General features: G+C 46.9%; 1 protein-coding gene across 2 annotated transcripts in view; it reads left to right on the plus strand.

Moving 5' to 3' along the window:
- The first annotated feature begins 445 nt into the window (after nt 1–445).
- xpo6 (exportin 6) overlaps nt 446–13,513 on the plus strand; it is a 157,333-nt gene continuing 144,265 nt past the window's right edge. For both annotated transcript variants that reach the window (XM_072481372.1, XM_072481373.1), the window contains exon 1: nt 446–632. In XM_072481372.1, the coding sequence (XP_072337473.1) occupies nt 630–632 (3 nt within the window). In that variant the 5' untranslated portion in view covers nt 446–629. The remainder of the gene's footprint in view (nt 633–13,513) is intronic.

A 13,513-nucleotide genomic window follows, 5' to 3' on the forward strand; every position in this document is an offset into this window, starting at 1 on the left:
AGCAATTCTTTATGTTTTGAGAATGCTGTTCAAGCTTTGATTTCTTGATGTCTTCAGGAAATCCATATACATAGCACCCAGACCTTCCCACGACTTGAGTCACCTCTTAAATTATGTTGCAATAGACTCTTTCTGTGCTGTAAAACCACATGTGAAATTCTTTTGAATGGCTGCCTTGGAAAGAACAGCAGAGAAACTAATTTCTGAAATGCTTTCAGGAGAGATTATAGTATTGAAGTGCTCAGCCTCACACATTGGGCAAAGTCCTCCTGCTACCTGGGCGGGTCTGAGTGCACAGTCTGAGCGTGATTGATCCGGGCTCCCTGAGCCGTCAGCCAATCAGAGGCCGAATCTTCACCTGACCAATCAGCACGCAACCTCGCAGCCAGCCAATGGGCAGGCAGGCTGGGATCCGGCGCAATCCAGTCTGAGCCGGCCCGCTCCCGCCAGGGCGGAACCGGATCCGGGGGCCGGCGGCGGAAATGGCGCGGGGGAAGCCTGCTGACTAGGCCCGAAAGACGGAGAGACGCAGCGACAGACCGCCGCACAACCCCGCCCTCGCTCGGTTAAAGGGGCTGCGCTGGATGCTCGGAGCATGAGCCGGACGGGGAGGAGACTGCAGTATAACCATGGTGAGTGCGGCTCCTCTCAGCCTGGTCCTGAGTTAATGAACCCCAGCCTGGCTGAGGAGAGGGCAAGGCTGCTTTCCTGCTGTGGGCCTCTCGGCTGGGAGATGTTTTGCTTCTCTGCAGTGAGCCCCTTATGCAATCCACGACTGGACTTCCTCTCTCCCGGGTAGCGGTGACCTGCACTCTCTTTGCGTTTCATCAAGGGAGTGCATTTGGGACGTATTGTTACCCCACCTTCTGTGCAGCAAGTGGAAACGGCCCTGCTGGCATCCTCTGGGATGGTGTATGGCCTTTGCTGTGCCACTATCGATAATGCTTGGATGTCAAGAACATAATGATAGATGGAGACAATTCAGTCCCTCAAAACTGTTCTGTCATCCAGTGGCTGACCTGTGTTTTGACTATTACCTACCTGCTTTGGTGCCATGTTGTTTAATACCGTGTCCCACCAAAAACACGAGTTTGCTGTGTGCAGGCCCATACCCCAGCATACCTGAGAGTGACCCCCAGAATAAAACATTATTTGAGATTGTGGCCCTCAACAATATGTTAATGCGCTACACTACAGACCCTGATGACATTGCCCCTGTGATCTCCACATGGCTGCAGGTACAGCTCCGGTACAGGGTTAAAGTGGATGGATTATTAAGTAACAAGATGGATTGGCAATTGTCATATCCAAAGGCTGCTGATGTAGATAATCATTCGCTAAGCTTTGTGGCACTGTTGCTTCACAGTGCCAGGGACCTGGGTTTGATTCCTGGCTTGGGTCACTGTCTGTGCGGAGGCTGCAGGTTCTCCCAGTGTCAGTATGGGTTTCCTCCGGGCATTCTGGCTTCCTCACACAAGTCCTGAAAGACGTGCTTGTTGGGTAAATTGGACATTCTGAATTCTCCCTCTGTGTACCCAAACAGGTGTGGTGAAAGTGGATTTTCACAGGAACTTCATTGCAGTGTTAATATAAGCCTACTTGTGACGCTAATTTTTAAAATAAATTTAGAGTACCCAGTTGTGGGGTTTTTCCAATTAAGGGTCAATTTAGTGTGGCCAATCCACTTAACCTGCACACCGTTGGGTTGTGGAGGTGAATGTGCAAACTCCACACAGACAGTGATCCCTGCTTGTGACACTAATAAAGATTATTATTATATACTGGGATATAAATAGAAGATGTTACATACACAAATATATTCAAAAATTGAAGTGATTTCTGTGACCAGACTTGCACCATATACACGGTGCAGATAACATGGTTTGAAAATGGATTAGAGGTACTTCATCCAGGAAATAGTCCCATATCCCAAATGTGGCTCCTTGATGCCAGATAGTCATTCTGTATTTATTTTTCGGTCCCATTTGTGCTCTTTGTTAACATATGAAAACATGAGCAGAAGAAGGTCAGCTGGTCCATCAAGTCTTTTGGGGACTTTGTTCTCCCCATCCACCAGCAGCAAAGTCATCTCCTGGGTGAGGCCAAAATATTTCTTAAAAACCCATGGCCAATTCTGGTGGAAAATATCTAGGAAATTCTTTGTCAACTGCTGAAGGTGAGGTTTAAAAAAGAAAACTGGCTGACATTGGCAAGGTATATCACCCACCACTTTCCTTTGTGCACTGTGATATCAGGCTCCTCCATCAACTTGTCCAACTCCCTTTGCGATAGTAGTAGCAAACCTGCATCCATTGCACCATCTGGCAAGATATTCCGAAGTTCAGTAATCATTCAGAATTATTTTTTTTGACATCTAACCGAGTTCTTGTGTTTTCAAATATGTATGAATTGCACGAAGGGCAGCATGGTAGCACAGTGGTTAGCACAGTTGCTTCACAGCTTCAGGGCCCCAGGTTCGATTCCCGGCTTGGGTCACTCTGTGCAGAGTCTGCACGTTCTGCTCGGGTCTGCGTTCGTTCCCTCCACGTGCTCCAGTTTCCTCCCACAGTCCAAAGAGGTGCGGTTAGGTGGATTGGCCAAGCTAAATTGCCCATAGTCCGAAAAGGTTAAGTGGGATTACTGGGTTACAGGGATAGGGTGGAAGTGTGGGCTTGAGTAGGGTGCTCTTTCCAATGGCTGGTGCAGTCTCGATGGCCGAATGGCCTCCTGCACTGTAAATTCTATGAATCATGGAAAACCGCAGCACAGACGGCTCATCGTTCCCAACTTTATTTTCACGATCAGCACAGGCTTAGTTCCACATCTTTGCTTTTTATCTGTAACCCTGTAAGTTCCTCATGCTTAAGTACCTGTTCAACTCATTTTTCAGTTTAATTATGGAATCCGTTTCTACCTTTTTTAAATAAAGGACTCCAGATCTAAACAAGTGAAAACATTTTTCTTCATCTCACCTTTTAAATCTTAAGACATTTGGTTATTGACCCATTTCCCACAGACCATCGCTTTTCTCTATCTACTCTAAATCAAAACCTCTCACCTCATTTTCGCTAATTTTCCTGTTCCAAACAATTATTTTAACATCTGATAAAACTAATCACTACCCGAGGATCATCCTGGAATGCAAGCCGTGGCTTCCTTTCTGCACTGTTGCACCTGTCTTCTTAAACACCTTCCATGTCTCCACCACCCACCCCTCAAACAATAAGTGCGAGAAGCCAATGGTAGTTTTTGTTACTAAAATCCAGACCATTGCGCAGTTGCTTTGTCTACTAGCCCAGGTCAAAAGCTTTCACTGCCTTAGCCCTGGTTTCATAATCTTTCTCTAGTTTCTCTCCTTTCTCTGGACTCACTTTATCCATGAAACTCACCTCCTGCACCCTCAATCCTATTCCCTCTAAACTGCTAATCACCCAACTTCCCTCTCCCTCCATATGTTAGCCGATATTGTTACTGGTTCTCCTGTGTTCACAGACCTACATTGCCTCCTGGCCAAGCAATGTCTGAATTTTAAAATTTGCATCTTTGTTTTCAAATCCCTCCATGATTTCACGTTCCTTATCTATGTAATCTTCTAGCCCTACAACTCTCTGATATCTGTGCTCATCTAATTCTAACCTCTTGCGCCACCATTGGTACAGAGGAGTGGGATGGCCTCAAGTTTATAGAGGGTAGAATATGGGAGGCTGCCAGGAGTGCATTGACATAGTTAAGTCTAGAAGTAACAAAGACAAATCGAGATTCAGCAGTAGATAAGCTGAGACAGGGACAAATTCGAACACTTTAACGCAGATGGAAATAGGCGATCTTTGTTGTGGTACGAATGGAAGCTCATGACACATGCATACTGGTTTAGTATCAGACTGTACCGTCAGTTGTCTAGGTTCTAAGTGCTGGAATTATGTCTCTGCCTCTCTGTAGCTTACTTTCCTCCTTTGAGGCACTCGTTAAAACCTACCTCTTTCACCAAACATTTGGTCATGTGACCTAATCACTCCTTATGTGGCATGGTGTCATTTTTTTAAAAAAAGTATTTTTATTTAAAATTTTTAACATTTCAACATTTAAAACACGTAACAATACAAAATGAAACCAACACACAACTCCAACCCCCTCCCAGCAGCTGAAGGTAACCATTTCCTTGGTATAAACAAACCCCATCTCTTATGGAATCCCCTCTGTTCCCCTCAGAGCAAATATCACCTTTTCCAAGTGGGAGAACTCCATTAAATCCCCCACCACACCGAGGCACAGGGCGAAGAAACTGACCTCCACCACGCAGGACCCACCTGCGAGTGATCGATGAGGTGAAGGCTGAAACATATGCTCCTGTTCCTGTCTGCAACCTCAGCTGATCCGGCACCCTAAATATGGCCTCCAGGGGACTCGGCTCTAAATCCACATGCAAGATGGTTAGCTCTGTTGCTTCACAGTGCCAGGGATCCAGGCACGATTCCCGGCTTGGGGCATTGTCTGTGCAGAGTCTGAACGTTGTCCCAATGTCTGCATGGGTTTCCTCCGGGAGCTCCGGTTTCCTCCCACAAGTCCTGATAGACATGCTGTTAGGTGATTTGGACATTCTGAATTCTCCCTCCGTGTACTTGAACAGGTGCCGGAATGTGGTGACTGGGGGATTTTCACAGTAACTTCATTGTAGTGTTAATGTAAGCCTACTTGTGACAATAATAAAGATTATCATTAGATCGCTGACATGGTGCCTCCATAATTCCTCCAACTTCGGGCAGGACCAGAACATGTGTAGGTGATTTTCTGGACCACTCCCAGACCGCTCACAAGTATCCTCCAGGCTCTCAAACAACCGGTACATCCTCGACTTGTCAGATGGCCCTACGCACTCTTGTTAGCTGTATCGATCCCAGCCTCGTGCATGAGATTGAGGCATTCCCCCGTCGCAACATCTCGCGCCACAGTCCCCCCTCCAGTGCCAACCCCAACTTCTCCTCCCACTTGGCCATAACCCCCTCCAATGACCCCATATCCTCCCCCAAAATCCTCCCACCAGAAAAGTTAGGAAAACCTTTTTTTGCGATACCCTGCACCTGCATGTACCTGAACCCCCCCCCCCCGGGGCAGGATTCCAAACTTCTCCCCCAGCTCCTCCAAACTCGCAACGCCCTTATATATATTTTAAAAAAACTTAATTTCCATCGCCCCTTGCTCCGCCCATCTCCAAAACCTCGTATCCATCCTCCCTGGCTCAAACCCATGGTTCCCTTGGACCGGTATCAACTTTGACTCCACTGCACACTAAAGTGCTGCGGAAATTTCCTCTATTTTCAGCGTGGCCACCACCACTGGACTCCCTGAGTACTTCACAGGGCAAATGGGAGTAGCGCCGTTGCCGGTGACCACAACCCTGAGCCCTTACAAGAGCCTGTCTCCATCCTCACCCACAACGTCTCCATCCCCCTACTCCAACCTTGCAACTTCTCAGCATTAGCCGTCCAATAGTCATGTAACCCCCCCCCCCCCCCCCCCGACTGTCACCCTCTCTGAAGTACTGTCCTCCCAACCCTTGCCACTTTACCTGCCCATACAAACGACGAGCCCAATCTATCCGCCCCAATAAAAAAAATGATAGGCACTAAAATAAAAACGGTGGCAAAATGTTCATCTTAACCGCCTACACCTGCCCTGCCAACAATAGGGGAAGGCTATCCCACCTCCATAAATCCGCCTTGACCCTACCCACCAGACTTGTAAAGATCAGCTTAGAGCTGAGCCACCTGCATTCCCAGAAAACCTAAAGTGCTCCCCATCCCTGCCCCTGGAGAAGACACCACAAAGCACTTTTTCCAAATCTCCGAAGCGGTTTTATAATGGTTCTGTGAAGAGCCTTGGGCTGTTTTTTGTGAACGACACTCTAAATAGAAGTTGTTGTTGATGTATACACAGTCCAACCTCTTCAATAAGGTTTTCAGAAGCCCATTTTCTTTTTCGGGAAGAGACCTGGGATCTCTGGGCCTATTGTCATGGTGAAGGTTCAGATTAAGGGCTGGATTTTGACTGCCAAGTTGGTCGTTTGAGTCTGGAAACTTCCGAATTTGCCAGATCTCCACTTCCTGGTTTAAAAAGTGCCCAAATACATAATAGCTCTCGATAGGGGGCGGGTGCACAGATGTCAGGCCCTAGAAGCAGAGTGTGGGCAACCACGGGGGTGGGCGAGTGGAGGGGGGCTCATTAGAAGGCCTGTCTCAGTTCTTCATCCTAGGTGTTAGGTTTTTGGACCTCACCTTCCCATCCCCTCAACTTATAATCATCTTTATTGTCACAAGTAGGCTTACATTAACACTTCAATGAAGTTACTCTAAAAAGCCCCTAGTCGCCACATTTCGGCACCAGTTCAGGTACACAGAGGGAGAATTCAGAATGTCCAAATTATCTAACAGCACGTCTTTCAGGACTTGTGGGGGGAAACCGGAGCACCCGGAGGAATCCCACGCAGACACGGGGAAAAACGTACAGACTCCGCACAGACAGTGACCCAAGCCAGGAACCGAACCTGGGACCCTGGAGCTGTGCTAACCACTGTGCTATCGTGACTCCCACCCATCCTCATGACCCTCGTACTGTCCATGTTAACTCATAGCCCTATCATGCCCATTCATCATCAGGAGGGAATCGGTAGAACCAATGCTGACCGAGCTAGCCGAGTCCTATAGGACATAGCTGCTGTACTGGGTCTGCAGCAAGTGTTTAGGGAACTGACTAGAGGAAAAACCTACTTGACCTCATCATCATAAATCTACCTGTTGCAGATGCATCTATTCATTGCAGTATTGGAAGGAGTGACCACTGTGCAGTCTTTGTGGATACAAAGTCCCATCTTCACATTGAAAATGCCCTCCATCGTGTGTGGCATTACCACTGTGCTACATAGGATAGATTTCAAACAGATATAGCAACTCAAAACTGGGTAGCTTTGAGATGCTGTGGGTCATCAGCAGGAGCAAAATTGTATACAACCATAATCTAACCTCTTGGCCCAGCATATCTCCCACTCTATCATTACCAAAAAAAACGGAGGATCAGCCCTGGTTCAATGAAGAGTGCAGGAGGGCATGCGAGGAGCAACACCAGCAGACTTAAAAGTGAAGTGTCAAACTGTTGAAACTACGCACAGAACTATTCGCATGCCAAATTACAGCAGCAGCACGCGATAGACAGAGCTAAGCAATTTCTCAACCGATAGATCAGATCTAAGCTCTGCAGTCCTGCTACATCTCAGTCATGAATCACAGTGGACAATTAAACAAGTAACTGGAGGAGGAGGCTCTACAAATATCTCCATCGTCCATGATGAGGGACCCCAGCACATGATTGCAAAAGACAAAGCTGAAACATTTTCAACAATGTTTAGCCAGAAGTACTGTGTGGATAATCCACCTCTGCCTCCTCCTGAGGCCCCCAGCATCACAGATGCCAGTCTGCAGCCAATTCGATTCACTTCCCGTGATATCAAGAAATCACTGAAGGCACTGGATGTTGCAAAGACTTTGGGTCCTGACAACTTTCCAGCAGTAGTACTGAAGACTTGTACTCCAGAGCTATCTGCATCCTTAGCCAAGCTGTCCCAGTAATTACTACACAGGAGAACTGCCCAGGTATGTCTTGTCCACAAAAGCAGGATGAATCCAACCCGGCCAATCCCTGCCCCAGTTGTCAACTCCCGATCATCAGGGTGATAACATAAGAACATGAGAACTAGGAGCAGGAATAGGCCATCTGGCCCTTCGAGCCTGCTGCACCATTCAATGAGATCATGCTTTTGTGGACTCCGCTCCACTTTCCGGCCCGAACACCATAATCCTTTATTCTTTTATTCTTCAAAAACTATCTATCTTTATCTTGAAAACATTTAATGAAGAAGCCTCAACTGCTTCACTGGGCAGGGAATTCCATAGATTCACAACCCTCTGGGTGAAGAAGTTCCTCCTAAGCTCAGTCCTAAATCTACTTCTCCTTATTTTGAGGCTATGCCCCCTAGTTCTGCTTTCACCCGCCAGTGGAAACAACCTGCCCGCATCTATCCTATCTATTCCCTTCATAATTTTATATGTTTCTATAAGATCCCCCCGCATCCTTCTAAATTCCAACGAGTACAGTCCCAGTCTCCTCTTAATCCAACCCCCTCAGCTCTGGGATTAACCTAGTGAAACTCCTCTGCACACCCTCCAGTGCCAGTACGTCCTTTCTCAGGTAAGGAGACCAAAACTGAACACACTACTCCAGGTGTCCTCACTAACACCGTATACAGTTGCAGCATAACCTCCCTAGTCTTAAACTCCATCCCTCTAGCAATGAAGGACAAAACTCCATTTGTCGTCTTAATCACCTGTAAGCTAACTTTTTGCGGCTCCTGCACTAGCACACCCAGGACCCTCTGCACAGCAGCATGTTTTAATATTTTATCATTTAAATCCTTTTTGCTGTTATTCCTACCAAAATAGATAACCTCATGTTTGTCAACATTGTATTCCATCTGCCAGACCATAGCTCATTCACTTAACCTGTCCAAATCCCTCTGCAGACTTCCAGTACCCTCTGCACTTTTTGCTTTATCTCCTCTTAATGTCGTCTGCAAACTTGGACATATTGCACTTGGTCCGCAACTCCAAATCATCTATGTAAATTGTGAACAATTGTGGGCCCAATACTGATCCCTGAGGGACACCACTAGCTACTGATTGCCAACCAGAGAAACACCCATTAATCCCCACTCTTTGCTTTCTATTAATTAACCAATCTTCTATCCATGCTACTACTTTACCCTTAGCGCCATGCATCTTTAGCTTATGAAGCAACCTTTTGTGTGGAACCTTGTCAAAAGTTTTCTGGAAATCCAGATATACCACATCCATTGGCTCCCCGTTGTCTACCGCACTGGTAATGTCCTCAAAATATTCCACTAAATTTAGTTAGGCACGACCTGCCCTTTATGAACCCATGCTGCGTCTGCCCAATGGGACAATTTCCATCCAGATGCCTCGCTATTTCTTCCTTGATAGATTCCAGCATCTTCCCTACTACCAAAGTTAAGCTAACTGGGCTATAATTACCCGCTTTCTGCCTACCTAATTTTTTTAACAGCGGTGTCACGATTGCTACTTTCCAATCCAACGATGGAAGGGGTCATCAATTAAATGGCACTTACTCAGCCATAACTTTTTCACTGTTGCTCAGTTTGGGGTTCTGCCAGGACCACACAACTCTGGACAAAACAGCTGAACTCAAGAAATGAGCACAGTAAGAAGTCTTACAACACCAGGTTAAAGTCCAACAGGTTTGTTTCAAACACTAGCTTTCGGAGCACTGCTCCTTCCTCAGGTGAATGAAGAGGTATGTTCCAGAAACATATATATATAGACAAATTCAAAGATGCACGACAATGCTTAGAATGTGAGCATTTGCAGTTAATTAAGTGTTTACATATCCAGAGATAGGGGTAACCCCAGGTTAAAGAGGTGTGAATTGTCTCAAGCCAGGACAGTTGATAGGATTTTGCAAGCCCAGGCCAGATGGTGGGGGGTGAATGTAATGCGACATGAATCCCAGGTCCCGGTTGAGGCCGCACTCGTGTGTGCGGAACTTGGCTATAAGTTTCTGCTCGGTGATTCTGCGTTGTCGCGCATCTGAAGGCTGCCTTGGAGAACGCTTACCCGGAGATCAGAGGCTGAATGCCCTTGACTGCTGAAGTGTTCCCCGAATGGAAGGGAACGTTCCTGCCTGGTGATTGTCGCGCGATGTCCGTTCATTCGTTGTCGCAGCGTCTGCTTGGTCTCGCCAATGTACCACGCTTCGGGACATCCTTTTGTGCAGCGTATGAGGTAGACAACGTTGGCCGAGTCGCACGAGTATGTACTGCGTGCCTGGTGGGTGGTGTTCTCGCGTGTAATGATGGTATCCATGTCGGTGATCTGGCAAGTCTTGCAGAGATTGCCATGACAGGGTTGTGTGATGTTGTGTCGCGTGGTGTCGCGACACCACACAACCCTGCCATGGCAATCTCTGCAAGACGTGCCAGATCACCGACATGGATACCACCATTACATGTGATACCACCACCCACCAGGCACGCGGTACATACTCGTGCGACTTGGCCAACGTTGTCTACCTCATACGCTGCACAAAGGGATGTCCCGAAGCGTGGTACATTGGCGAGACCATGCAGACGCTGCGACAACGAATGAACGGACATCGCGCAACAATCACCAGGCAGGAATGTTCCCTTCCAGTCGGGGAACACTTCAGCAGTCAAAGGCATTCAGCCTCTGATATCTGGGTAAGCGTTCTCCAAGGCGGCCTTTAGGACGCGTGACAATGCAGAATCGCCGAGCAGAAACTTATAGCCAAGTTCCGCATACATGAGTGCGGCCTCAACCGGGACCTGGGATTCATGTCGCATTACATTCACCCCCACCATCTGGCCTGGGCTTGTGAAATCCTACCAACTGTCCTGGTTTGAGACAATTCACACCTCTTTAACCTGGGGTTACCCCTATCTCTGGATATGTAAACACTTAATTAACTGCAAATGCTCACATTCTAAGCATTGTCGTGCATCTTTGAATTTGTCTATATATATGTTTCTGGAACATACCTCTTCATTCACCTGAGCAAGGAGCAGTGCTCCGAAAGCTAGTGTTTGAAACAAACCTGTTGGACTTTAACCTGGTGTTGTAAGACTTCTTACTGTGCTCACCCCATTCCAATGCTGGCATCTCCACATCAAGAAATGAGGTGAGCGTGACTGCCCTTGACGGTTATACATTTGACTGAGTATGGCATCAAGGAGCCCTAGGAAACTGGAAATCAGGGGAAAAAACTCTTCAATGGTCGGAGTCATACCCAACAAAAAAGTAAGATGGCTTTGGTTGTTGGAGGTCAATCATCTCTGTCCCAGAGCATCACTGCAGGATAATGGTAGTGTTCTGGGCTCTACCATCTTCAGCTGCTGCATCAGTGATCTTCCCTCCATCACAAGGTCAGAAGTGGTGATGTTTGTGGATAATTGCACCATGCATGACTCCTCAGAAACTGAAGCGGTCCATGCCCCTAGCAATAAGACCTGGACAACATTTAGGCATGGGCAGATGTGTAGCAAGTAACGTTTGTGCCACACAAATGCCAGGCAATGACCACCTACAATAAGATAGAATCCAACTGTCTCCCCTTGACATTCAGTGGCATTGTTATAGCTGAATCCCCCACTGTTAAAATCCTTGGGGTTACCCTGGACCAACCTTTTATAAATCCTGTGACGACAAGAGCAAGCCAGAGGCTGGGAATTATGTGGACAGTAATTCATCACCTGAGTCTCCAAAGCCTGTTCACCATCTACAAGGCACAAGTCAGGAATGTGATGTAATACTATACTTGCCTGGATGAGTGTTGCTTCAACAGCACTCCAGAAGCTTGACACCACCCAGGACAATGCAGCCTGCTTGATTGGCACCCGCTTCAACCTCCATTCCTTTCATCACCGACATGCAGAAATGTGCAACATCCACAAGATGCACTGCAGCAACTCACCATGCCTCTTTCAACAGTAACTTCCAATCCATCACATCTAGCACCTTCCATGAGGGCAGCAGAAGCATGGCAACACCACCACCTGCAAGTTCCCTTCCACGATGCTCCCCAACCTGACAGAGAACCATATTACCGTTCCTTCACTGTTGCTGGGTCCAAATCTGAGAACCCCCTCCCTAACAGCACTGTGGGTGTAGCTACTCCACATGGACTGCAGTGATGCAAGAAGGCAGCTCACCACCACCTTCCCAAGATTGGATTAGGGATGGGCAGTAAAAATGCTGGCCTAGCTAACAATTTCCACGTTACATGAAAGAATATAAAAATAAAGTACTCTCGGGGTGGCAGTGTTTAGCAATGCAGCCTACGGTGCTGAGGACCTGGGTTCGAATCCCGGCCCTGGGTCACTGTCCGTGTGGAGTTTGCACATTCTCCCCATGTCTGCGTGGGTTTCACCCCCACAATCCAAAGATGTGCAGGTTAGGTGGATTGGCCACGCTAAATTGCCCCCTAATTGGAAAAAAAATAATTGGGTACTCTTAAATTTATATTTTAAAAAAATAAAGTACTCTGCACATAACCAATACAAAATAGGAGCAGCAGTATATCATTCGTCCCCTCGAGCCTGCTCAGCCATTCAATAAGATTATGGCTGACCTATTTGTGTGAATTCCACATTCCCAACTACCCGTGATAGCCTTAGCTTTAAGTTTCATTTGGCAACATTATAAACCTCTTTAATCTGACACTATGTGGGCGGCACGGTAGCACAGTGGTTATCACTGTTGCTCCACAGCGCCAGAGTCCCAGGTTCGATCCCGGCTTGGGTCACTGTCTGTGAGGAGTCTGCACGTTCTCCCCGTCTGCGTTGGTTTCCTCCGGGTGCTCCGGTTTCCTCCCACAAGTCCCAAAAGACGTGCTGAATTCTCCCTCCGTGTACTCGAACAGGCGCCAAGTGTGATGATGAGAAGCTTTTCACAGTAAATTCATTGCAGTGTTAATGTAAAATTACATGTTACAATAAAGATTATTAGATTATAACCTATGATTCCCTTACCTAACAAGGACCTATCTCCCTCTGCCTTTAAATCTTCAATGACCCAGTTTCCACTGCCTTCTGAGGCAGAGTTCCAAAGTCACACAACCGTCCGAGAAAAAAATTCTCGTTATCTCTATCCTGTACTTTTATGTCACTTCCTCTTGTAATAAAGATAGCATTCTATTCACCACCTTGATTACATGATTACATGCACCTGCATAAGTGCACCTTGTGCCAAGAATTCCTAGATCCTCTGCACCTCAGAATTCTGCAGTCTTTCTCCTTTTTAAAAATAAATTTAAAGTACCCGATTAATTTGTTTTTCCAATTCAGGGGCAATTTAGCATGGCCAATCCACCTACCCTGCACATCTTTGGGTTGTGGGGGTGAGACCCATGCAGACACGGGGAGAATGTGCAAACTCCATGTGGACAGTGACCAGGGGCTGAGATCGAACATGGGGGTTAACCCATGGTGCTAACCACTGCGACATCCTGCTGCCCTGCCTTTCTCCATTTAAGTAATACTCTGCTTTCTTATTCTTCCTGCCAAAGTGAACAACTTCACATTTTCCCATGTTCTTCTCCATCTGCTTCCATTTTGCTATTGCTCGCCTCATCTAAGTCATTGATGTAAATGGTTAGAAGTTGAGGCTCCAGCACAAGTTCCCTGCAGGACTCCACTCGCCACATCCTGCCACTCAGACAAAGACTAATTTTTGCATACTCTGTTTTCTGCCAGCCAATCTTCTGTCCACATTAATATGTTACCCCCTTCACCATGAGTTTTTATTTTCCACAATAACCTTTGATGTGACACTGTAACAAATTCCTTTTTTGAAACCTTGTACAGGACGTTTTCAGGCTCCCTTCTATCCACAGCACATGTTACTCCTTCAAAGAA

Source organism: Scyliorhinus torazame, chromosome 17, assembly GCF_047496885.1.
Source record: "Scyliorhinus torazame isolate Kashiwa2021f chromosome 17, sScyTor2.1, whole genome shotgun sequence".
NCBI classification, from domain to species: domain Eukaryota; kingdom Metazoa; phylum Chordata; class Chondrichthyes; order Carcharhiniformes; family Scyliorhinidae; genus Scyliorhinus; species Scyliorhinus torazame.